Source organism: Neodiprion lecontei, chromosome 7 (genome assembly GCF_021901455.1).
Source record: "Neodiprion lecontei isolate iyNeoLeco1 chromosome 7, iyNeoLeco1.1, whole genome shotgun sequence".
Classification (NCBI taxonomy): Eukaryota; Metazoa; Arthropoda; class Insecta; order Hymenoptera; family Diprionidae; genus Neodiprion; species Neodiprion lecontei.
In genome coordinates, this window is record NC_060266.1 from 5,709,122 (window position 1) to 5,735,289 (window position 26,168).

At 34.4% G+C, this 26,168-nt stretch overlaps 2 protein-coding genes across 5 annotated transcripts in view; one reads left to right on the forward strand and one right to left on the reverse strand.

Annotated features, from left to right (window-relative positions):
• On the forward strand, positions 1-25,153 carry LOC107220367 (serine/arginine repetitive matrix protein 2). Of its 4 annotated transcripts, none has more exons than XM_015658935.2 (11): positions 1-319; positions 1,297-1,544; positions 1,885-1,989; positions 10,503-10,787; positions 12,665-12,793; positions 13,410-13,488; positions 14,976-15,031; positions 15,208-17,058; positions 17,694-17,927; positions 18,337-18,510; positions 21,080-25,153. In XM_015658935.2, the coding sequence occupies exons 2-11, from the start codon at positions 1,309-1,311 to the stop codon at positions 21,222-21,224; spliced, it is 3,294 nt and encodes a 1,097-aa protein (XP_015514421.1). In that variant the 5' UTR covers positions 1-319; positions 1,297-1,308; the 3' UTR covers positions 21,225-25,153. The 4 variants fall into 4 exon arrangements, with proteins under 4 accessions (XP_015514421.1, XP_015514422.1, XP_046601677.1 ...); XM_015658936.2 differs by lacking the exon at positions 21,080-25,153 and adding an exon at positions 19,614-20,091 and having other exon boundaries at positions 9-319; XM_046745721.1 differs by lacking the exons at positions 1-319; positions 1,297-1,544; positions 1,885-1,989 and adding an exon at positions 6,093-6,411.
• The window catches only part of LOC107220373 (peroxisomal membrane protein 2), a 6,530-nt gene continuing 3,510 nt past the window's right edge, over positions 23,149-26,168 (reverse strand). Inside the window, exon 5 of the mRNA XM_015658945.2 lies at positions 23,149-26,018. Coding sequence (XP_015514431.1) covers positions 25,917-26,018 — 102 coding nt within the window. The 3' untranslated portion in view covers positions 23,149-25,916. The remainder of the gene's footprint in view (positions 26,019-26,168) is intronic.

The following is a 26,168-nucleotide window of genomic DNA, read 5'->3' on the forward strand; positions in this document are numbered from 1 at the left end:
TTATTCTTTCTATTTAAATTTGATTGGCGTGAAGACCCATTTCGCCAAATCTAACCTAGCTAACCCTAAAAACTTTTAAACTCGTAAAAAACAGATGCTTGTGAACTAGACCTCAAGTCACGTGATATAGTTTCTGAACGATTTTACGATCGTAGCTCCACGTCGCGGTGAAATCAGAAAGTTGTATTACAAAATGGCAACGATTGCAGGTCGTACTTGTGTTTTCCGTAATTAAATTTCATCAATTGAAACGATATTCAGTTCGTCGTCCAGTGTTGTTATAACATAACAATAACAATGAAGCAGTGACACAGCCGACGTAAGTAATCTCGTAGTGTAATTTTATCACCATTTCACATATTTGGCCCAGTATATTTGCCGGATCGATAAATCGATGCGCTACTTGGCTAATTCTAACCTTAACTTGGCTAACTGTAGCGCCCACTTTTGCCGCCTGTTTTACATACACCCTTGTACATCTTCAATTCATTGAAATTACTTTCATCCCGTGTATTATTTAGTTTCTACACATATTGCACACCCTGTACAACTAACCACTCGAGTGATGTTTGATTCATGATACCCAATTTTAAGAACAAAATCCAGTAACTTACAGTACCATTAATCCTCATACACTATTAAATTACTTGTGCACACGAAGTATATTATGTACATACTGGCTTGAGCTAGCAGTTTTCTGTGGCAAAGTACTCGTTCCAGCCACCCACCCGTCGCTATGTACTTTTTATTTACATACATGAATCACAACAATAAATTCATTCTGCTAAAGTTATTTCTCAGGGACTGTACTGTTGATGGATTGTTTTCCTGCAAGAATAAAAAATACACTAATATCCGTATGAACAAGTTCCAGTTGTATTGGATCTGCATATTATTTCATAGCATTTTCCAAGTCATCCTCATTTGAAATTACATATCGAAATGAATTAAAATTACGTGCAAACCTGTAAGAATACATAGAATGTTTACCAACATTGATTATATGTTTGGATATGAGTCAATGCAGGGCCATTAAGTATAAATAAATTTTAAGAGGGATTATCGACTAGAATATGGAACTGTGCCTCGGCAATGCCGATAAAATATTCGATTCCTTTTCATTCAATTCAATGTTTACTCATTCATCAAATTCGGCTAATCTTTATCAACGTGTTGGTTATTTTGTTTTGATACACATTCTCGAGTAATGGTGTTTAAACTTGACCTCAACTAAGCTGATACTAAACAAACACAAATATTGGTAATTTGATTTATCAGTGATTTCAATTTTTCCAGGCATAGAGCAACATGTATAACGGTATCGGATTGCAAACGCCCCGAGGTTCAGGAACCAACGGGCACGTGCAACGAAATTGGGCAATAGTCCGTAAGACTAAAGACAAGGTTTCGTATAAAACTGAAGAGGAACTCCAGAAGTTGGATCAACTCAACAAACAACCTAACAAAGAAATCTTGGATCATGAACGGAAGCGCAAGATCGAAGTCAAGTGCGCAGAATTTGCCGACATTCTCGAGGATCAAGGGTGAGTTTTAATTTAGCTAGCTCGGAACTAATATAATTTCATGTATTTGTAATTTTTAATTAACTGAGATTGTCATTGATGAAATCATGAGTTCATTTCTGGATTCATACTCTATTCTTGTCATAAAATGTTTACGATAAAAATTGACTCATTGTCATGGAATGCCTGAAGAATGGATGAAAAACAAGTTATAATTTTAAGACCGCCTTTATGTCATATCAATACTTGTAAACAATTTCAAACATTTTACTCGAAACCCGACATTTTTTTGTATTTGGAGCACAACTGAGACTGTGACTTTCGAGTCAATCCAGAATTTAGAAAACTATTTCTATTACAGGTTTACTAGCGAGGAGGTCGGCGAGAAGATCGAATCATATCGCTCTATGTTAATGGGCAGCGATGTCCAGCCCAGCGTTCCTCGTGACGAATTCGGCCGCATTAAGTGAGTATGATCTATATATGCGTTGTAACTTTATCTATCACTGTATGAATCATTCTTGAATCGTTGCTTGAAGCGTGATGAAAATTTCATCATCCCGATATTTTCCACATACTTAACACGTCTATAGGTTTTAACGCAAATTGAAAAACAAAACTATTTCGTACTATTTTAGCATTTGATTACTATTGTACCGTCAACAAACTGACGGTTACTTTTTTCGGAACAAATTTTATAAACTGAATACTCAATAGAATGACAAAAATAAAATTTTTGAGATATATGATTAAGGATAAAGATTTTTTACCGTGATATAAGTGTCAATTTACACTAGATACAAGTAAAATTGAATTACAATTAGAGACTTGAAATTTTAGTTGATCATATTCGTTTGTTTTTCACAAATTCTGTATCACTTGGCACTCAAAATATTGAGTTTAAATCGAAATACCGAAATACTCATATTTTTTACACAACATTTAAAGACTGTAAAGAAAAAAAGTTTTCAACATAAACCATATTCTTCCAATGTTGACTACATAAGCCTTACATATCGATCGGATTTCCACAAAGCGTCGAATCACATTGGGGAAACCTATTTTTGGGAGGGGGGGAAGCAATATTCCAGGATTTTCTACATAACGCAGCGTTCAGGTTACTGCGTGATATCAACGAGCTGGTATTGAAAAGACATCGGTCCCTCCTTTTTAACGGTCTGGTCTGATCCCAGATCATCTACCCGAAGAGTAAAAAAATTGTAAAAACGAATCTTAGACTTAGGAAGTTTTTTCATTTTGAAGTCAATATTGATTTGTAAAATCGTAAAATTATTAACACTTGCCGATCAAAATTGTTTTATACAAGCTCTGGTGCAGTTCGTTTTAGAACTTGAACCTTGCGAATAATGTTTAAGCTCTTCCTGCACGAAGACACATTTGCGCAAGAATTATTGGAACACCAGTTATAAATGCAGCGGAAAACCGCTTTAAAATTCCCGCTTTTTAAAAGGTTAACTCCCTAACCGATCTTTTTGAATTTCGAACGATTGGACGATTGACACTCATGTCTGAACTATAAGAATCATCAATACAGTGTACAAATAGTACGAAATCATTTGAAATCTCTAATATGCTCCCTGAAATTTCGTGAAGCGATATGAAATCCGATAAAATCTCTATAGAACCTTTTGACATTATCCAAAATCCTTGAAATCATGTGAAATCCCTGAAGATCTGTGAATTTTTTTTTTTAATTGGTGATATTTTATGAAACTTGGTGAAATCATTCGAAAACTCTTAATATCTTTGAAAACATGCGAAATCCCGGTAACTTATGAAATATTAAGAAATCATTCGAAATCCTGTATTAAATCTTGTAAATTCATCTGAAATCTTCGGAATCGCTTGACATCCCTGAAGTATTAAGACAGTTTTTTAAATCCTTTCAATCTGAAATCATTTGCAATCTCCGATATATCTGAAGTTTTTCAAACTACATAAAATACCTGAAATCTTTCGAAATTGTTTGTATTCATTGAAATTTCGGAAGTTTCTGGAATCACGTGAAATCCCTGAAATCGCTGAAATTTTGGAACTCTCTGGAATCTCGTGAAAACCTTGAAATCGCTGAAATTTTGGAAGACTGGAATCACGTGAAATCCCTGAAATCGCTGAAATTTTGGAACTCTCTGGAATTTCGTGAAAACCTTGAAATCGCTGAAAATACAGAAGTCTCTGGAATCGCGTGAAATCCCCGAAATCGCTTGAAATCATTGAAATTCCGGTAATCTCTGAAATCACACGAATTCCCTGAAATACTATGAAATTTATAGAAATCATTTGGATTCTCTAAAATCTCGTGAAAACCGCGCGATGTTGAAATTTGTATTACAGTCCACAAACCGATTAGTACAGTCACTTGTAGCCTGTCGATTTTAAGCGAAATAAACTACTTATCCACCGATCGTAAAGTACAGACTCTGTGGATATTTTTCGCTCCAATAAATAAATTCCATTGTAGGAAAATTATCGAAATGGTGTAGCTGAAAATACAAAATTTGGGATATCAATCCGCGGTAACGGGCGGTGTAATGTAATATCTACCCATAGGCTTAGGGTTAGTTTCACGGTGCGTTATAACGCAAACCATACATCCGAGAGCGTAAAAGGTATAAATCTCACCCCCGAATCGCCTCCCCGTAATATCGACTTGCTATGGCGCCGGCGCCCTTTTCGCCAGCAATAGGGAAGCGAGAGAGACAGAGAGAGAGGAGAGAGAGAGATTCTCTGTCAGCATCCCGGTGCAGATATCAGTTTGGAAATGAACCGACGTATCGTCAGGCTTCGCGTAGCCGGGCTGCGAATCTGCAGCGCAGAGTATTCGGAAATAAATAAATAAAATATGTAGCTTACGGTGTAGATATTAATTAAAATTTATTTATAAAATCACAAAAGTCTTCCACTAGTTCGTAATTTCTATATACACACACACACACATATATATATAATCTAATATAATATATTAGGTTTAATTTAAACACAAGTGTAACGACCTCTTGAAGTAAAATAACAATAATAATAGTAACAGTAATCATAAAAACAACAACAATACTCGTGTAACAACGATAAGAAAGTCAGTAAATTTATCAGATTTTTGAAACAAACAAAAATCGAGTTCACCTTTGTATGTAATTTATATAAATTACAGCAAAATATTTTTTAATCAGACAAATCGAGAACGGTTTCTGCACAAGAAAAGCAGACTGAGGAAAAAATATAACGCGACAAAATTGGACAAATCATATAATAGACGATGATTTGTGTTGGATATTGACGATGAACTGTAAGTAAACTGTACTTTTTGTCCGAATATTATCCCGCGAGTCGTTGTGAGATATTGTTAGGGCGGTTCTTCCATTCATTCTGCAGATTAAAATCTCGTGTTAATAAATAAAATCCATGTGTCTCCAGTAAAAATTATAAACTTAATAAAAAGAATATGAATAATATTTTTTTAACATCGTCTATATTAATTGTAACTTGAAGTGATGGGTGTGTATATTATAATAACAATCTACGGTAATCGAAATACAAAAATGTTACCGATCGTTAGTCAACAGAGAAAAAAATGATTGTTTATAATTTTTTCCTTGCGTGAAATTAATAACCGTCATAAAATGTCTATGCTAATTTAAAAGAAAGATTATTTAAAATTTATAATAGTGTGCCTGAATCTAAAGTCTTCCTTAAATCTTTAAAATAAGATTTGATATTCCAAGTTTATTAATATAATAATGATAATAGTAACATTAGTAGCAGTAACAATAACAGTGAATAACAATAAGTAGACGTGTAACAATAGGAATAATTTGGACAAAAGCCAAAACCGCAGATGGAAGTGAATAAAGAATTACGAAATAAAAATTGATACAGAATCGGAGTTAAAATTCAGAAAGATATACGATTGATCGTAAAAATTTACCCTTCGCGATGAAAAGATATTCTGCCTCCTCTTTGATGTTGTAGAAGAGATTGGTGTTTGTAGTTAAAAAAAGCAGAAGCTCGAGGTAACAAAAGATGAAGTGGCATGGAGGAAGTTGGGAGGAAGCTATTACATTTCCCTCTCAGAATTCACCGCGCCTCTCTTTCTATAATGCCTACCATTCCCTGCAAGTGTTCTCGTTGGTTGGGGATTAAAACACTCCAGGAGGAATCTTGATTGCCCCCCCCCCCCCCCCCCCCCCCCCCCTCAGGATTAGCATACGGAAAACGTTGCCTCCGCAATCCTAATTAGCGATCGATTTAGCGCAAGACAGAGGAAAAATCGTACCTTCGGTACAAGGAAAATTGATAATCGTTAATTGCGCATTTATTAATTAACAAAAAATAAACAAACATTGGATCAGTGCTGCACATATCATTTCCAACGGATTTTTGGGCCACAAAGTAATAATTCCTACCTTCCAAGGCTAGATTACAAGAAATACAAGTATGACAAGGACCACTATATATCTGATTTGCTATAATTATCAAATTATTTTTTCACACTATACGCGATTAATATTAATGAAAAGTGATTGGGGGGTTTTTGGATTGTGTGACGTGTAAAGTTTGTAGTTAAAACTGTTTCCTCGATGACGATGTCTTCGCCATTTCGTGTGAAAACGGCCAGAGGCCGCGGTCCGGCCGACGGTAGAGCTTTCTTTGAGCGATTGTGGAAGGGAAACTTCTTCCTCGATCGACAGAAACCGCTGAAACGATCGAGGCGCAGGAAATTGCAAGCCGCCAAGCAAATCACAGCGGCAGCTAACAGAAAAGCAGCTCAGCAGCGGACAAAACAGCACTGCTGTTGTTGTCAGCGTACGCTGCGCGATATTCAACTTCATCTGTTGGCCGAGCGCCGCAGCAGCGTGCGGTCAGTTGTGAGGTGATTATTCCTGCAAATTGTTAGCCGTATCACTTATGCGATATAAAACATTGTCGGGATGTGTTCAGCGAAGAAAACGAGCCAAAAAACCTTGAAATCCGATTGAAAACACCCGAGTTCAACCACTTTTACCGTTCTGAGTATGAAATATTTTTTCCCACATTAGATTGGAAAGTCTGATTTTCGAACAATGAGGTAAAACGATGTTGGAGCATGCTCACATCTAAAACGTTCGGTTTTACACGCTAGAGCTTTCTTGGCGCATGCACACTTTCCGATAATTTAATCTTACGCACCGCCAGTGACGTCATTGGCCCGAGTTTAATATATGAAGTTGCGCGTTTAGGTTAGGTTTCATGAAGCGGAGGCCATGTCTGTGGCCATCTCAATCGTTCATGATCCATTTAAAAAAAATGATCAGCTTACTTTTCGTTTGCTGTTTAAATTAAACTTCACTTCACAGGTGTTGGAAAAAATACCTTGTGACACACGTGTGGATCGGTCAAATCTGACGCGCGTGAGCCCTCGCTTTTACGGCTCACGCTGCAAACTTCACACTCATCGGAAATCACCCACTTTGCGCACTAGTAACATAATATGCTATTTCATCGTCAATTTCGAATTATTAATCCGAGTTTGACGAATGATGTGCTCGTTTTGTTTGTATCTAAATGAATACCTACCCTGTAAATTGTCAGAAATCTACTTCGGCTAGTTATAATGTATTTTTTCTTACATATCATTGGTAACTTATAACAATCGTATAATAACTGCACTTGTCTTTCATCCAATTAAGCGATCATAAAAAATTAATCTCTTTTGTACAGATTTTATTTACGAACGAAAGGATCGAGTGATCTTACTCATGTCCTCATAGGCTTATCGAAACACATTTTGTAGTAAAAAAAAATTATAGAATAATGTGATCTTTTTAACGTTGTTTATGACCAAGTTTATTTTGTCGAAATTCACGGTTTCAATAATATTACTATATTATTATAATTTGATATTGATGGCTCAGTTTATTTCCAGCAATGAATACTTATTCTTTTAATTGTGGTTGGAAGCCTATCTACGAATTTCACGTATCATGTTCTTGAATTACGCGTTTCCGACATAAAAAACACATATTAAACGATTGAAATCTCATAACCATTCTCAGTCGTTTCAGATACTGCATTCTAAACTGTGATATCTTTTGTTTCAAATTATTCCTTTTCAAAATTCTTATGAGATTGGAAATATTGTTTTATTTGCAAAGTTTACGTTTGTTTTGACATGACTATTTTACAATAGATATTTCTTTATGCGCTATGCAACTTCAGAGTGTCCATCTTGTAACTGGGGAATCAGGAAAATCGGCCCAATTTATTTATTCAGCGTCTATTTTTTCGTCAATCGGGAAAGTATCGTTATTTGGTAAATAAAAATATCGTTCTTATAATCAAGCAATGAAAAAGCAATTAATCGGTGCAGCTCCATCTAAACCTTTTGTTTTCAAATCAGTCAGAGAAAAGTTTATTTAAGTTTTATAAGATTTCTGCAAATCCGGCAATTTTTTTCACTGTCTTATGTTGGTAAAAATTCTGATTTTATGTAAAATATCTCGTTTACCCCTTTTTTATTTAACATACAAAACTTAACTTGGTTGAATATTTTATTTCATTGTCCAAAAGTGTATAATCTTTCTTCTCATATGAAGAACTTCACCGAGATTGAAATTGGTTACGTTATCGTAACGAAACATTGCGGGAAAAATCACTATTTTCGTAACTTTACAGTGATGTTCAAGGAAACAAGATTTCGAAATACGAGTGCGTTTTTTTTTATCACGGTTTACTGAATTTCAGACAATTCCAAAATCGTGAAATAACGGTTTTTCTTAATCATGAATCGTTACGATAATGTTACTAACTTTAATATGATCTAACTTCACGAAATTGAAACTAGTAACGTTATCGTAACTAAACCGTAATAAAACAAATAACACTCATATTTCGAAATCTTAGTTCCTTAAAAATCATAGTAATGTTAAGAAAATATTGATTATTCCTCCAATGTTTCCTTACAACGTTCCTAACTTCGATATGATCTAACTTCACGAGGTTGAAGTTAGTAATGTTGTCGTAAGGAAACATTGGAGGAATAATCACTATTTTCCTAACTTTACTATGATTTTTAAACAACTAAGATTTGGAAATACGAGTGTGTTTTGTCTTATTACGGTTTACTAAATTTCAGACAATTCGAAAATCGCGAAATAACGGTTTCACCTCGTCATGAATCGTTAAGACAAAGTTACTAAATAACTTCAATATGATCTAACTTCAGCCTTATCATTTTGTTCCAACGAATAACCTCATTTTCACGGAGTTTTCTAAACGTGGCAAACAAAGTGCAACCTCCATACCATGCGTGCAAAGGTGCACGCGGGATTAATAATCATACCGGTAATAATTAAGTGCAAAGGGGACAGCTGGCATGTATTGATCTGGGGAAAAGTCGTGCAGTTAGATGTGTGAGGGTGATTTCTCTCCGTCCCGCTCACCGCTCACCACCGTATCTCCCTCCATCCTTCTATCCATCCATCCATCCATCCATCCTCCATCCTCCATCCATCCTCCCCTCTTCTACTTTTCGAATATCAGGGGGTGGCTCGCTTCGTTCGCTCGACAGCAGCTCCAGTATTATGTCACTCCGTTAGCTACTCTTATCGAACTCTATTCTTAATTTTCTAACATCCAAGAGTTGAAAGAAATTATGTATAAACAGCTATAATTGCATCGTGTACAGATATACAATTATCGTCGCGTAATATTTATAATTTTTTTTTTTTTTTGTCGATTTCTTTTTTCGTTTTTTCGTTTCATTATTTGTCTACTAAAAATCTTGTAGGGAAATTCTGCGATCGGTGATGTCGATTTGTATTGACAAAACTTTATGATGACTGTTAAATTGCCAAAACGGTATGTGTTCATTTTGCAACGCTCCTCATCTTTTTATTATTTAGTATTTGGAGGAAAATTTTTTTTGTTCCAGACTCGTCCTATTTATTTGAAAATTTACGAATCATTTAATGTTAATTTGTAAGGCTGGATGCAATAAATTTGTATAAAAAGTGATGTACCAGGTATAATTGAAATTATTGTAGGAAGTGATGTGAAAAATTTTGACTAATTTATAAGTTGAGCGAATTGTTGAAATGTTGATACACAGTGAATTTCATTGTTACTATGCATGTTCTAAGTAATAACTGATAAATTGCTGCTTATGGGAAAAGAAGTTTGAAAACAAAAAATTATCTCGATTTATTGTACTTTGATCAAAACAAAAAGAAAAATTTCACTCCGTACCAACCAATCGTAATTTGGGTTTTTTTTATTGGAAGTGATATTATTACTACTATCTAAAATGATCTACCTTTAAATTTAATTTCGAACATGGTTAAAACGTAAAGGCTAGACTGTAAAAAAAAAAAAAAACAGAAAAACCATTTTTAGCATGTAGAAAAATGACTCATGCTTTTCTATTCAATTTTTACAACGTCAGTAACAATAAGTTTTTTTTAAATCGAAATCTGTTATTTTCTCAACCGAAGTGTATTTATTCAATTATACAAAACTCCGTTTCCCACACATCCAATTTTGCCAATGAAAAATTGTGCGATTTTTCAATTTTATTCAATATTTATTCGATTTTCATTCATTTAAAATTTTCAAACCATTCCCTTTTTATCTAACCCGCAATTCTTAATATTGTGTTCTTTAGTTAAGGAAACATTCACCAACACTTGGTGACCTCTAACTTATTTAAAATTTTTGAATCGATTTACCGTTTATAAAAAAAAAATGAACAAATCACTTCCATTGTCAAAGAAATCTTTTAATTTGTATGGATATGTTTTTTTCATAGCCGTATCTTCAATTGTTACAATATTTATTATAAACAATGAGAAGCGGTACAACCTAACTCGTCTTTGCTTCAAAATCAACCCACTCGATGCGATCGATAAATTTTGTAAAAATAAAACATAAATACTAAATACTTGGATTACATTTGTGTGATAAATTGTTGTTACACTTATTTTACAGCGTGCGAGAAACACACCAGATAGCTGAGGCTCAACAAGAGAAGAATGCAAAATTACGCGAGGCGTTCGGTATCTCAGAATTTTTCGTAGAGGGAAGCAGCCTGGATCCCGAAAGACACGCACGCGAAGCCGAAGCGAGAGCAGCTGCGAATAAAGTCTATGAATTTGTAAGAACACCGAGCCCCGATCCAATCGCTGCTACAACAGTGCCCGAAAAGAAACGTAAGAGAAAACGTTCTAGAAGTAACTCCAAGAAGAAGAAGGGAAAAAAGCACAAACGGGACAGGTATGTTCAATCATAATGGTGCACGAGTCGACGAAGGCTAGACTTGTTAGGATTCCTGCTGACATTTTGCTTCTCTATCTCTCTCTCTCACTCTCCCTATCTTACATTGCGCATCGATAATTTATAAATGACTTATACGTTATTCAAGTTTGACGCCGTGTTTTTCTTTTCAATCGTTGTGAATTTTTGATTGTATAATTCACTTGCACTTTTTAAATTTCAATCAAAAAGTTTTTATGTATTCTAATATAATTGCAAATCTCTGATTCGTTGAATAATATTTAATCGAAAGTTTGTAATTAACTAAACGATTTTTCTCACATCAGCAGCAGGAATTTAATCAAGTCGAGGCTTCTGGGCTGGCATCCTTCCCCAGTAGTGTCCTTGTTTCCCCCGAAATGTTCATTTATCACTTTTCGCACTCGTTCATTCGCTTACTACACATCTGATGTTTTATACTGACTCATAAACCGCCTACTATTTCATGCCCCGTACACGTTTCTCTGTTTCAAACAGAACTGAGGAGGACTGAGTGCCTACCTAGTAGGCTCAGTAGGTAAGTGTGCCCGTCGCGTCTAATTTCCAAAACCCTCAGACTTTCAGACTGTCTAATATATTTCATACTTATAACGTCGAAACAATACGATATATATATATATATATATATAGAAAATATATATATATATGTGTGTGTGTGTGTGTTATATAATATATATTAGTTTTATGCATTATTACCCAAGGTAACATTATTTTCTTCAATGATGCGCTGCAAGTATCTTCTCAATTTTTCAGAGTAAATGTTTGCTATATTTCACATTTTCACCTCTTGGTAACAAACTTTTAATAAGTCTAGAGGTAAAAAAAAAAAACAGAATACAAAAAATGTGTCTCTTTACATAAGTGGGATTTAAAATTGAACCTTTTTTCATGTCCTCTTGAGAAATTTCGATATGATCAATATCATTTATCATTCAGAATGTTTTTCCATCCTTTTCTTTGATAATAAACTTGTCGTTGTTTCGTTTAACGAACAGGTTTTTCCTTTTTTCTTTCTTTTTTCTGGCTCGATGCAAATATGTATAAATGAAAGTATTAAATACAAAGATCGAGCAGACATTTACTTTTGATCAGATTTGACTCTTTCTATAGTTTAATCACAGTGCAATATTTATTGCGAAAGAGTGCATTTTTATTATCTGTTTGTTGATGTTGTTATCTACCAATGAAGCTTGTTGTTAATGTCATCTCTCTATTTTTTTCTGACAAGTCCGTCCCTATCGATGGTTATCAAGGTAATGCTAATCCCATATTTATATCAATACTCCTCAAATTTTCTGTATTACATTATGTCTCTTACATCAATTCGATTGAAAGATATGGTTTGTTCTCGATTTTACATCTCGATGAAATTACTGACCAATCCTTTCAAGTTACTTATTAGCAGTATACTGATGTTTCAAACGATCATTGCATTTTTTCTTTGCTTGTACCATTTAATTGGACTGCGAACATATTATTATAACTAATACTGTAGCGTCGAAAAGAAAAGCCATAATTATCCACATCTACTTCGCAACGAATTACAAACGATTTAAACGTGCTATTTATTTGTGGAACTTGAGAATCGCAATGGCCGAATTCGAATACTTTGATCACATCCGTCACAAAATTTTTTTCATGCTATGTTATATATAATGTAATACAGCTTTTTTATATTAGCACAAGGTATGCACTTGTCGAGAAGAAGAACGACGGAAGTCGACCACTCCAAGAAATTTGTTATACGAAAAAGAAAATATACCTTCATCCAAATCATTTGTTTGAATTATAAAACATTTCACCTTTCGTAAATGATTAACAATTTTGGAATCTCCTAGGTCCGAGTCCCCGAAGGCGAACAAAAAGAAGGAGAAAGCTAAGAAAAAGAAGAAGGAGAAGAAACATAAAAAAATAGAAGTCTCGTCATCGGACAGCGATTCTTCAAGCGAAGATTCAGATGATAGCAGGTAACTAAATTGAAAAACTTTTTGTAAATACATATTGTTGCTATAATAACTCATTTACACAATTTTCGATTCACTGTCTTAATCAATTCATTCATCCGTTAATTATATATGTCTTGATATTTAAAACTATATTCCCAGAAACCCGTAAACAGATGTTGATAAGTTTTCCATTGATGTAGCTTTACGTTTTATAAATGTATGAGAAATCGCTTTAACTGCACAATTTTAAATCCATACGTTTGAACCGATAAATTTGGAAGAACTCGAATGGATCTACGACTGACCGTGACAAGCCAAATAAAACTTTCGCTCTGTCTTAGTACGTAAGGACAATTGTCAAGTAGTTTTAAAATATTATAACCAGGGTCCGAAGTGCAAGTTCGTTCTACACTCAGCGACGACTCATTAGACACAGAGAGTAGTCTGATTCGAGACCTTTGACGACAGGCGTGGGTAGCCTCCTCGCATGCACTCAGAACATGTGGAGAATTTACTCCATTGAATGTGGAGGGTTGATTACTCACGATCAGCCCTTTTGAAAATGCTGAACTGGAAAACAGATTTAAAAAAAGGATATTGAAGAAAACAGTGAGATTTAATTGTCGTTGTTTTGCAGCTCCTCGGACAATGAATCTAAAAAGAAGAAGAAGAAAAAGAAGAAGAGGTCTAAATCAGATGGGAAAGATAAGCGTGAGGTAGGGAATAGTTACTTTGATATGAAAAAAAGAAGAAGAAAATAAAAAAGAAAGCGAGAGAGAGAGAGAGCGAGAGAAAAAAACTAGTACCAACTAGAAATTTGACCTTGGCACGAGAATCGGGTGCATGCAACATATATTGTTTGTGTTTTTCTGTTATACGAAACATAAGTCAACACAAGTAAACATTAAAGTAATCAAAATTTGCATTCTTTCTTGATTAGCATGGAAACTCATTACTTGTTTATTGCAAAAAAAGAAGCCAAAAAAAAACAAAAAACAAACAAGGTTTAATCTTGATTTTGAAGTTACCAAATCATTATTTCAAAGTGTAAATCTCAGTATTGTTTGTAATTATCAGCGCCATTTGACAGGAGGCATTCCCTGAGTGAGTACCTGATATGCCGCTACTCAATGTAATAATAATTATTCGTAATCTACATTCGTATGAATTTACGACTGTTGTATGTTCACTTGTTTTGTGTCAAGCACCAACACTATAGTTCGAAGCTTCTGCCATAAAACATTGTTTATTCCTTGTTAGAAAAAAGAAAACAAAATATTCTCTCCAGATTATTTATCCTTTTTATGGACTCTATTCTGCAATTATCGATAGTCCAAACAAGAGGGAAAAAAAAAATGGGAAATTGAAAGATGCGAATTGAAACCATTGAATTACTTGAGTAGCTATTTCATTTTTATTTTTCTTTACCTATAGTTCTAACAGGATTAAGGGCGTTGCCTAGATCTTGAACGATTTAAGCTCGCGCAGATGCTCAATCATAGCCTTCTCGTTTCTTTATTTACAATTGTTCACAAACAATTTCTTTGTTTTACTTTTAAGATTATGTACGATTTTATGTTATGATTCTACCTGAATTTAAAAATCATATCGGAGTCTTAGAAAAACAAAGTAATCGCAACAATTGAATTATATTCTTTCCGCTTTAGGGGAAGAAAAAATTTTTTTTAATAATGTTACATCGAACCCACGACACAGATCCATTCGTCGTCTTCAATTTAGGATTACCACAAATTATGCGGCAAGTGATGTGGATAAAATAAATGCATTGAAACCCAATTTTTTGCATAAAGTACAGGTTCTTTACTATTTATTCGCCGATTCTAACAGACATGAGCATCATGTTTAGTTGTCGTACTCTAATGCGAAATACCATTTATGAAACGGTTTTGTTGAGCGCCGAATTCGAAAGATCGTTCGGTTTCTAACTAGGCAACATCCTTAATGTATAGAAATATACATAAAATATACAAACGTATGGGACGTGGACGAATTTCCTTACGTACGGCATGGAATAAACAGACTATATTATCACAATAAACAGATTATGAAATCTAACATTATTAAGTTGCAATTCGAATAAATAAATAATAGTCGGTACTGGAGAATAAATATGACTGCATGATTGGTGTTCATTCCATTAATCTTAATTGACTCTTGATAATGGAGAACTATTTCTTTTTAGAAGAAGAAGTTAGCTGCGAAAAAGAAGCATCGGTCATCTGACAGCTCTACCGAAAGGTAAGCAATAGTCGTACGTAATACTATTTCCAAATAATTCTACGAAAGTTTAAAACTTTTTATACGTCAAAATAATGCCTCGCGAAGTGATCTTGCATAACTTTTTTGTAAGAATAATGTAAACTTCTTACAATGCACGCCATGTTGTTCATTAATTATTTTTACATTGTTCGCAGCTCTCCAGAGCGACCAAAAAAATCTTCAAAACATGACAAAGTGGCGGAAACAATTCAAAAAGTAGACGAAGCTGAAAGTACTAGCAAAAGAACAGAATACTTGAGAAGAGAGTTGGAGGAACTTGAGAAACGGATAAAAGAGCGAGAACAGCGAGAGTTAGAAGCGCAAAATCAACTGAAAAAGGAAAAGGCGGAAGAGAGAGTCAGGCGCAGGAGCCGTTCGACTTCTCCAAAGCAGAAGGAATCTAGAAACAAATCACCGAAGAGGCAAGATAGAATCGGAAGAGCTGGAACAAGGAACGAATCCCCTCCACCTCCACCTAGGAGGCCCAGAGAATCACCTGCCAGGAGAGTCAGTTTAGAAAATCGTGACAAGTCACCGTTTGCGCAAAGAAACTCGCCCTTCCGTCGCAACAGGTCGCCGTCAAGGGGAAGAACAGAGCGACGTTCGCCAAGGAGACACTCGCGGCACAGACACGTGTCACCCTCGCCAAGAAGACAACGATTCTCAGGGTCCAGAAGACGACGTTCGATTTCAAGAAGCAGAAGTCCATCGAGGTACGAACGCTACAGTTCCAGGCGAAGACCGTCGCCACCCAGGCGTAGGAGGTCAGGATCTCGGTGGAGGTCAAGGTCGCCACGACGAGGCAAAGAGACAAGAGAGAAATCTAAGGATCACAAGAGTCGCAGCAAGTCGAGAAGCCGCTCCCGTCGATCCAGTCTAAGTTATTCTCCGGTGCGTAGGAACCCCGAACGTTATAAGGATATTTTAGAAGACAAAAAGAAGGAGCAGAAGAAGAACGACAGTGAAAAACAAAAGTCACGCTCGATTTCACGGAATCGAAAGGTTCAAACCATCACTCCGAGAGTTAGTCTACGCTCTTCGAGCGAAGACGAAGGAGATCTAGCAGACGACGAGCCAAAGCAAGAGGACGAGGAGAGACAGAAGGAATTGAACACTTTGAAACAGTTGCAAACAGGCTTGGCTGCCAAAGCCAGAGAATCTTTAGGTAGAAAAGTAATCAGCCCGATCAAAGTAAAAGTCGAGAGGAAGGACGAGAACGTTTTTGACATCGCGCTACCGGAGGAACCGCCAAAATTGGGTCATAAAATTATCGGGCCTTTACAGGAAAGGTCTAAATCTTTTTCACCGGTACAAGCTACCGATACAATATCTCCAGCCACAAGTAGATCGCCATCGCCTGCTTTGCCCTTGACGAGAGCCGAAGCCGCTGTAAGATTGAGGTCACCCACAGAATCTCCGCCTCCACTGACGACACATTTCCTCCAAAGAGCAGTCAAGTCGAGATCAAAAAGTCCTGTCAAGAAGATAAACCGTTCACGTTCTGGATCAAGGTCCAGATCTCGATTGAGATCGAGATCTAAATCTGTTGAAAAATTTGCCAAGAATAGCCGTTCGAGATCGGTATCAAAGCACAGGAGTTCCAGGTCAAGTTCTACTTCCGTATCGCCGGTTAGAGTGCGGCGTAAATCGATATCCAACTCGCCTAGACAATCGAACAGAATTTCGCCAAAACCCGCGAAATCACCGCCTCAATCCAAGTCAGTGTCAAAGGGCAAATCTCTATCCAGATCGCCTTCGCGGATTTCAGACAAATCTAAAGACGTTTCGCCAAAAAATATGTCTATATCTCGTTCCACGACAAGATCGCCGGCTTGTTTCGTTTCTACGAAAATGTCTACCTCTCGATCGCCGTCGAGGTCTCCAATAAGATTGCGAAAAATTTCGCCTAGAAACAAGTCGTATTCTAGATCGCGGTCAAGATCGTACTCCAGGTCACCATCCAGAGAGAAGGACCTGTCCAGGTCGCCCAGCAATCAATCTGCCGTGTAAGATATTATTGAAGCTCTAAAACATTACTGCGTTATTAATTACCCGCAATAGCATGTAATGGATTCTAAGTTTATAAATTTCATTTCTCATGCATGAGATGTTGAAGGTAATCTTACTGTTCCACCGATTATCATATTCAAATTGGTGGCATATTTAGTACTGTGTTCTATTTTTTAAATCTTGATTCAACTATAAATCGTAGGACTTTTATGGGTTTTACAGTTTGATGAGTAGGATCGTGTCGCATACCCGAAATATTTAATATGGTTTGATTCTGAACGAATAGTTTCTTTATTTATCTGTTTGTGAGGACAGCATCATGATTTTTTATTTAAGATATTTCAAGTTTTAGACAAAACGTAGTCATGTTTTTCATACTAAATCAAATTTACCTGAAAGAAAATGCCAAGTTCAAACGAATATACTTCATGCACGATTAATTCTTTACTTCAATACTTTTGAAGTGGTGAAAAAGCCCTTCGTCGTTCCCGTAAACAATTTAACTACATACCGACAAGTAAATACTTCCAAAGCTACTAATACACAAAAAATTAATCGAGATGATTAAAATCTAAAAATAGCTCACTAAAAACAGGTTCGTGTTTCAAATAATAATAACAAACAATTTCAGATTGAGATCGTCATCCAGGGCAAAGCGGTCGGTCTCCAGATCGCCACAGAGGTCAAAGAAATCTGTTTCACCACATCTGCAGAAGTCTAAAAGCAGGAGCAGGTCTCTGTCGAAAAAATCGAGAAGCCGCTCTTTGTCAAAAAAATCCCTGAGTCGTTCACGATCTGTTTCTAGAGAGTCTAGAAACAAGGCAAAAAGAAGTCACAGTCGCAGCAGCTCACGCTCTTCAAATAGGTATGCTTTGCTTAAAGTAAAATCTATCAATATCAGAGCAGATTGGTGCTAAGAGGATAAACTATCCAAAAATACTCTCTCAAAATTTTAAGTAAATCGATCAAGTTGTTTTTGAAATATTGTAGGCATCGCAAAACGTGTCACCAAGAGAAATCGAATGGTTGCTGTTATTGTCAATAACGATGCCTCCTGTTAATTGATTCTAGTTAAAGAAAAAAAAATGAATATATTTTAATGAATCTTGATCTATATACTTTTGAGTAAAACAAACACCAATCGAATTGAATAATTGGTTGTCAATATGTAAATTTCAAGAACTCACACACTTTTCAGTCAACTTAGGTCGATGAATAATACAAAACGTACATATCCCATGTTACCTAGCAATAAATTCCTATCGTTATCACAGCTCTACTAGGCACAGTCGACGAAGCTACTCTAGTTCTTCTCGATCGTCGAGCAGCGGTTCGAGCCGGTCGTCGCACTCGAGTTCCAGCAGCTCAACATCAAGTAGATCTCGATCACCATCAATTCCACGTCGTCATGGTTCACCAAGCTTTTTAGACAGACGTCGAATCACCAGGTAAGCTATATTTAACCATCGTTACTGATTAATTTTGTAGTTAAATTTCGCATATAAATATCCAGTGCACCAAGCTAGAATTCGTAATTACACTTTTATTTTGTGTAGCAATGATTCGTCCACTTTTATTTATTTATTTAATAATTTTTAAAGCGTCGTTGTTTACATGTTACCCCTTCATTTCTGACTTTAAAATTATGAAATATATATCATTATATATATATATATATCAGAAACTTTTTTCGTCAAATTTGCGGAAAATAACAGTGCCCGATGAAAATAACAACTCGGCATTCTGGCGTCTTCGTAAAAGTCTAGGAACCAAAGCGATCAGGGAATTTCACATCATGTGTGAAATATTTCAACATCCAATTACATATTTCCAACGAAACTTATACATAAACGTGTCTCTTTACTTCAACTGCTTTGCTAATCTGTAACGCAGCAAAAATTAAAACCATATTGTCAGATTCGTAACAATAATCGGTACAATTATTTGACCAATGGGGTCTTGCTGTATTTACTGCGTACAGTATTTGATATGCAATACATTTTTTTTGTTCAATCAGGCCTGGCACTAATTAGTCAATTTCTCTCGTTTAATCCGACGTTTTTAAATCTATTTGAATGTACTGATTAAATTTTTCGTTTTCTTGTACGTCCAATTTGGCTGTGTGCAAATAAAGAATATTCTTTCTATGCTTTTTCACTCTCAGAATTTCTGACGGCACACATGAATTTTTAACCGTTGACGTTCCCTGCTGAAAAATCGGTTATCAAATTTAAATAATGGTGTTGCATTCCCTACAAATAGATTGCTAATATTTTTTACTTAGAAACCAGGTTATATACTTATAATACTTATATAAATAAATAAAAATGACATCTCAATAGTCTAAACGTTATCTAATAGTTTTCTCATTGTTACTGATTACAAGTAATACGACAGTTGCGAATTTTTCCACTGAACTTTTTCTTTCGGATGATTCATAAGAAAGTTAGATGAAATCGGTGAATGTCACTGTATCAGATAAATATATACCGAAATATCCTGATATCAGTTTTATCTGAATCTAATGTTTTCTTTTTATTCTATTCAACAGAAACAGATCGAGGGACAAGCATAGAAGATAGTGTTGTGATTCTCTTCAGTTATTGTTTTAATTTCTTACATTTATTTAGAAAGTAAATACTATAACTTAATTCACTACTTTTCCTTTTTTTCTTTATACCATTAAAAAAAAGTAAATTTTCTTTGTTTCTTTTTTTTTTTTTTTTTTTTTTGAAACCTAGTTTGTAACACGCAGTCCATTCTAGTTCAAATAATACAAACAACCAGGACAACTGAGTCGGCTGGTAACTGTAAGCCTTATTGTGTTAGCTTAATGTACGATGTAATTATTGCGATTCTTAACTATCTATTTCGCTACACGGTTAATCTTTTCAACTCAATCACCGCTCTGGCACAACTGAGCACCGATTCAAATTTGTTTAAAAAAAAAAAAAATCTTGTACAGGACATATCTTTCATTTTCCTAAGAATTATGCTTATTAAAGTTATGAGGAACACTTATTTTAGTTGTAGCATGTGTGTATTTTTCACGTAACTTATTGTAAATTTAATATGGCTGGTAGTGAGTTTTCTTTTATATCATACATACACACATATATATATGTATATATATATACATATATATATATATACATGTGTGTATGTATATATATATATCGTCATCAATCAATTGCAAATAAAAAAAAAAAAAAAAACGCGTTTAGTTGTGAAGCCTCCCTAGTCGTTTCTTCATTTTGTGTTGTGATTCATGAGCCTTTTGTAATTTCCAAGTCATCTGTTGCATCAGAATGAAAAATTGAACACTAGGTAAGTACCGTTTATTTTATTTTGCACCTTTGTATTGAGTTATTCAATGTTGCATGAAAACGCTACTCCATATTGCATGTGTTATTTTATTTTCTTATAGTTATCGTTTTCATAAATGTTTACTATTGACGAGAAAGACGTAATAGAGAGTTGTAATAGTGAATACTTACATATTTGTAGTTCATACATACATACATTCGTGTTATTTCAACCATATCTAAATACTCATCAAAGCTCTTCTTTTTTAAGAGTAAAGTATTTTTGTGCACAATTCACCATTACTGACCAAAGTTTAAATTCTGTTCCTAAGTTCTAACACTTACATTAAAGACACAGATTCCTAAAGCACAGTTATCCACGAAAACTTACCAAGAATGAGAATAATACCGCTTGATCTAAACCGAACCATCGTGTGAAAAAATGTAGAATTAACAAATATTTGAAATCAAAATTATCTCACATGTTTATGTCTCCGTTTATTAACTACTACTAATTCAAATTTGTTAGCATTAATATCGTTTCACTCGATTTGTATTAGGCAAATTCGAAATTTAATGAAAAGAAATAACATGTCTGTGCTTGTAACGAAAAATTAACGTCAATAAAAAAAACACGTCATGTTGCAGCGAACTAACTACAAATTTGTCGTTGCCGTTTCTACTACTATCAATAAAATAACGTTCATTACAGTGCTAGAAAACGACCAATTCCTTATCATCGACCAACACCATCGCCACCATCTTCACCCAGCAGTTCCGAAAGCAGTAGACAGAGCAATTGGTCAAGTCCTCATTCGAGCCGATCACCCACTCGTAGCCCATCGTACAGTCATTAAGAAACCTTGGTCTCTTGTTCAAAGGGTTCTAGAAAAATCAGATGTTCCTACGTGTATACAAAAATTTAACATGGTCATGCTTCTACTTGAAGATTTAATTGGGCTTTCTGATATGTTGACCATTTGTTGTCAGAGAGATTACAATGTGATTATATATATTGTTTTAATGATTTTACCATAAATAATTTCCCAGATTCTTGTACTATCAGGCGATGCCATGTGCCTGTGTACCTAATCTGTAACTAATCGCGCAGAGTAGACTTTTTCAATTGTGTATCGAGAGGCACATTTTTCTTCTTTTTTCGTTTTTTTTTTTATACAAAGCAAAGGCTACCTTCTCACGGGTGCATTATAATACGTGGAATATCTTAAAATTACACTGTTAAGTGCTTAGTACATTTTATTGCGAGCATCCAACGTTGTTATTACACTTTTATGTGCAACTTTCTAGTCAACTGTATTCGATACAAACTCACAAATGTTGAGGAAAGTTATTTTGTTAATATAAAAAAATGATTATTTATCGAGAGTAAAATTTGATGATATTTAACAAAGTACCATCGCCCGATATATCCAAAGGAGGAAATTCACAATAGTAAAGTACCTTGATTAATACGAATAGTATACACTAATATTTCGATAATTGAAGCTGAAGGATATTACTTGATCTTTGATCAAGCATTGCATATTTTTAAAGCCTCCTTTTGTACTTCAAGTATGTATTTAGAAATTTGAAAACTTACTAGATTACGATAGTTGGATTCTATGAAGCACACTTGCGAGCATACTCAATAAATGTTTTTATACAATTTAAGTGATATTCATATAGCGACAGTATTTACTATTTTCAGTAGTCTGAATACCTAAGCAATAACAAATCCGTAAGAGGTTTGAACAACATTAAGCTCACGTGATTCTATGTCATTATTTTATTTCATTTAATTTTCGTCCATTTTACTATCGTAGTTTTGTGAATTTTTTAAATTATTATTATTACTTACACCTCTACACTGCATATCGGATAATCCATCTCAACTCGAGCGAGTCCTGACGCTGAACATCACAGACTTTATTATATTATTTACCCCACACAGTCTCGTGAATTCTTTAAATTCCATCTAGCCTCCTTTTACGAGATAAATAAAATTGAGTGGTCCGAAGTTTCACACGAGCGTTAGTCGAATCTCAAATTTTTTAATACAGAAGTCCATACGCTACACGAATCTTTACCAAGAGGACTGAAAAAGAATATCTAATACAAGCAATTAGTCAAGAATTTTAGTACCATGGAATTGTTATAAAAACAGTTAATCGAATTGAGTTGGTTGTTATTATCCGATATACATTAGTAGGTGTATTGACGATATCATTGGGCTAGTTTAATTTTTGTGAAAATTTACGTTCGTTGCATTTGTTAAATGCACATTTTTGGAATAGTTTTTATCTGCATGATGCAGTAATCGGTTATAACTGATATGTCGACGCTAGTCAAATTGTGACATTCCATGACTGTTTGTAGAATATGTTAGTCACATCTTATATTGACCAATATTCGCAAATTATTGTGATTTAATATTTTTGTGCAATGTTAACTATCCAGTCCTGTGTACATATAGATTATTGGTACACCTAGCAAAGGTCACCATTGTAGCATAATTTATTTTTACTGGTTCAGTATTTTATACAATACTCTAATACCTATTTATCGATTTATTTATTTATTTATTTATTTATTTATTATATTTATTTATTATATTTAGCTAGTCACTGAATTACGATCCAACTTGTTTATCGCAAGTTATGGACCCCAACATGTAAACATATTATAATATACATTTGGGGCTGTTCATTCTAATCCGATCGCAAAATCTTGTTTTTCGAAAATTTTGTTCAACTCTTCGACATTTTTTATTTTTTTTTTTACCATTCGACTCCTTGTACCATGAATACTTTTCAGCGTATGATGATGGAAGCAAAATGATATCAAGATATTAAAAAAAAAAAACAATTGAAATAATCGACTCTGAAAGATTTGAGATGAACAGCCCCGTGTGTTTGAGTGCGTTATTTAGTGAAAAAAAATATGATACGCCCACACACGTTATAAGATGAAATGTTCAATGTTGATTCGTTCTATAATACTCATTGGTCTAAGACGTGTAATACATTTGTATTATTACTGAGGTACCGGATGAGAAACCAGGCATCGGTTCAAAAGATATATGGTTCAACTGAAAAAGGTACTGAAGTTAATTTTAAATATATACTAGTAAATATAACAGTTATTCTAACAACAAAGTCATAAAAGAATATTAATATTGCACTAACAATGAAGCACTGAAATAATAGAATTCGTTCGAATGATATTTTTACCCCACAAAAGATTTTATTTTACGAGTACAATGTTGATCGTACGCCGAGGCCTTGTCGTAACATTATGAAAAAAATAAAAATAGGGAAGTACAGTGTTTTTTCAGCCCTCGCCAAATGACCTTTCGATATGTCCGAGGTTCAGTTTCTCGCGTGGTATTGTTGTGCGACTTTTATCCCCCCCCTCGTAAAACACATCAGTTGTACCATCGGTTCTAATATTATGCGCAAAGTGTGCATTATTGACGGTTATATTGAAATCCAATAATTAATTTAGCATTAATGAAATCAACCGTATATTTAGTTGTTATTGCACTAATGGACCCCGATACTTCTATGCCGGATGTCAATACCCTGCACTGAAATACTGGTGACCCGCGGTAGCAAATCTTCGCATAGTGCGTAGGAAGAAAATAATGTGCCAGTCCTATTTCAAATATTCATGAAATGTATTTTTAATATATTACTTCCATTATACTTGGTGGAAGCATGTTCATATTTGAACATCATTACGAAGTGTCTGTTGTGATGGATTTTTGATCATTCGTATATGTGCGTCTTACAGCAACGAATAACTTGAAAATGCGAGTAGGTATTGCTCGTTATCGCTTTCAAAACGTTTCAAGAGAAATGTAAATGTCGCCAATATTAAATTTGAGCAAATTCACTGCTCTAAAAAACTTGTTGAATTAGGTCATTGAACAAAAAAATAAACTAAGCAATCGTGGGTATAATTATTTATCTTTTCAAGAAACCATTAACTCTGTTGAAGTCTACATACCTTATTAACAATTCGTAAATAGGTGACGTACAAATCAACTGATAATTTTCAAAAAAATTCAATATATTTACGAAGAAGTTTTCACGAGAACTTAATTTTTGTTTTTTCAAAATGTTTTCAAAGAGTTGTCAAACAAATTTTGTAATTCAAAATGTAAATATTGCAATTAATTTTGAAAAAAAAAATAATTCAGAGCAAATATCGACCTAATTTAGAATTCTTTCTTCCAAAAGCCTTCGTGATTGTGTATTTGAGTATGACATGAGTAACGAAAAATTTTAAATAAATGAATGAATAGTAATTTCGCGTACCTAGTATCTAATTTTAAGTGAAATAAAATGGCGAGTCGATTCAGGCATCGTAGAGAAATTTTAGAAAAAACTTGGATTCTACAGCTTCATCCTATTTAGCCTAGTCAAATAGAAACGGTAGCGATACCTCCACAGGCTGCTCGAGTAGCTTCGAAATTTCAATATTTCATTTCTTTTTAATTGTTGAATTCTTACGAAGACCAATTCCCGATTAAATTGAGAAAAAGAAATGGTTTAGAAAAAAATGCTTTACAGTATTACATTTTTATACTGTAACATTTTTGCAATCCTCTGTTCTCAAAACAGAATAATAATATGAGACTTGAAAATTGCTACCGATTTTGAACCCTTCACAAACAAAATAGTTACTAATTCAGAATGTTACAATCGTTAAAGCAAATATCTGATGATTATATCTGTAATATACTCTGTATTGTTGTGTGTGATTAAATCAAAATGCTTTCAAATTTTACCCTTCATTACAACCTGCTAATCGTTAAATCATGTTTTATATTTCCAGCCGTTGATCCTACGATGTTCTCGAGATATTTCTGGAATTCTGGAAGATCCAATTAATGAAAAGAGGCTTCAGAAAATCGATACTTGAGCAAAAAAACTTTTAGCTCAAAAAAAAGAAAAAGAAACCCTAAGCCATTATTATTTGATAAAAAAATAAATTGCTGTCAACAAGCTGCTATTGATTGTTTAGTTGCCATTGCAGGATTCCCTGGAACTTAATTGGTACAAGAAAGATCTTCTAGCTGTGGATTCTCTGTTGGAATACCAACCAGGATTGTTCTTTGCAGAAAATGACAATAATGGTAAAGGTAAGAAATTCATTTCTCCGCCTTCTCCGATTTAATATTGCTTTGTTTTTTATTTATACCTATAATTTGGCCAACACTTTAAATAGGTTTAACAATTAATATTGTCATTTCTCATTTCGAAATTAGCTTGTGCCCTGAAACATTTTACACTCAGTCCGATACTAACGATAAGTACACGGATCATATTCATGTACATATAAGGAATATAATTGAGCAAAATATAATTGCCATTAGTGAGCTATAACAGCTTATTCTAAGTTTTCATAAAGTCGCAGACGGAATAATAGCGCTCTATATTTGGTGCGACATGATCAATATATTAAATGTCATATCTTATGCGTTGCATTTACAAAAGTGTATAAAAAATAATATTATTTATAAACCATCGTCACTTGACTAACTCTTATTCCTTGCGCGCTCGGTCCATGGCTGTTTGTTTTGCCCTCTTATTGGCCAAGTATATTGACCAGAAGAATCCAATCAGATTTACTACCAGCACACGTAGCTGTAAAAGAATGCAACTTGTATCAACAAATACATATGGTTTTAGAACTTGCTAATTACTAGGATTTATATAAATTGGTAACATAATGTAACGATTTTTGTTGTAAAATTCTAATAACGTATTCCTTATTGGCAAGATTTGAAAGTATGT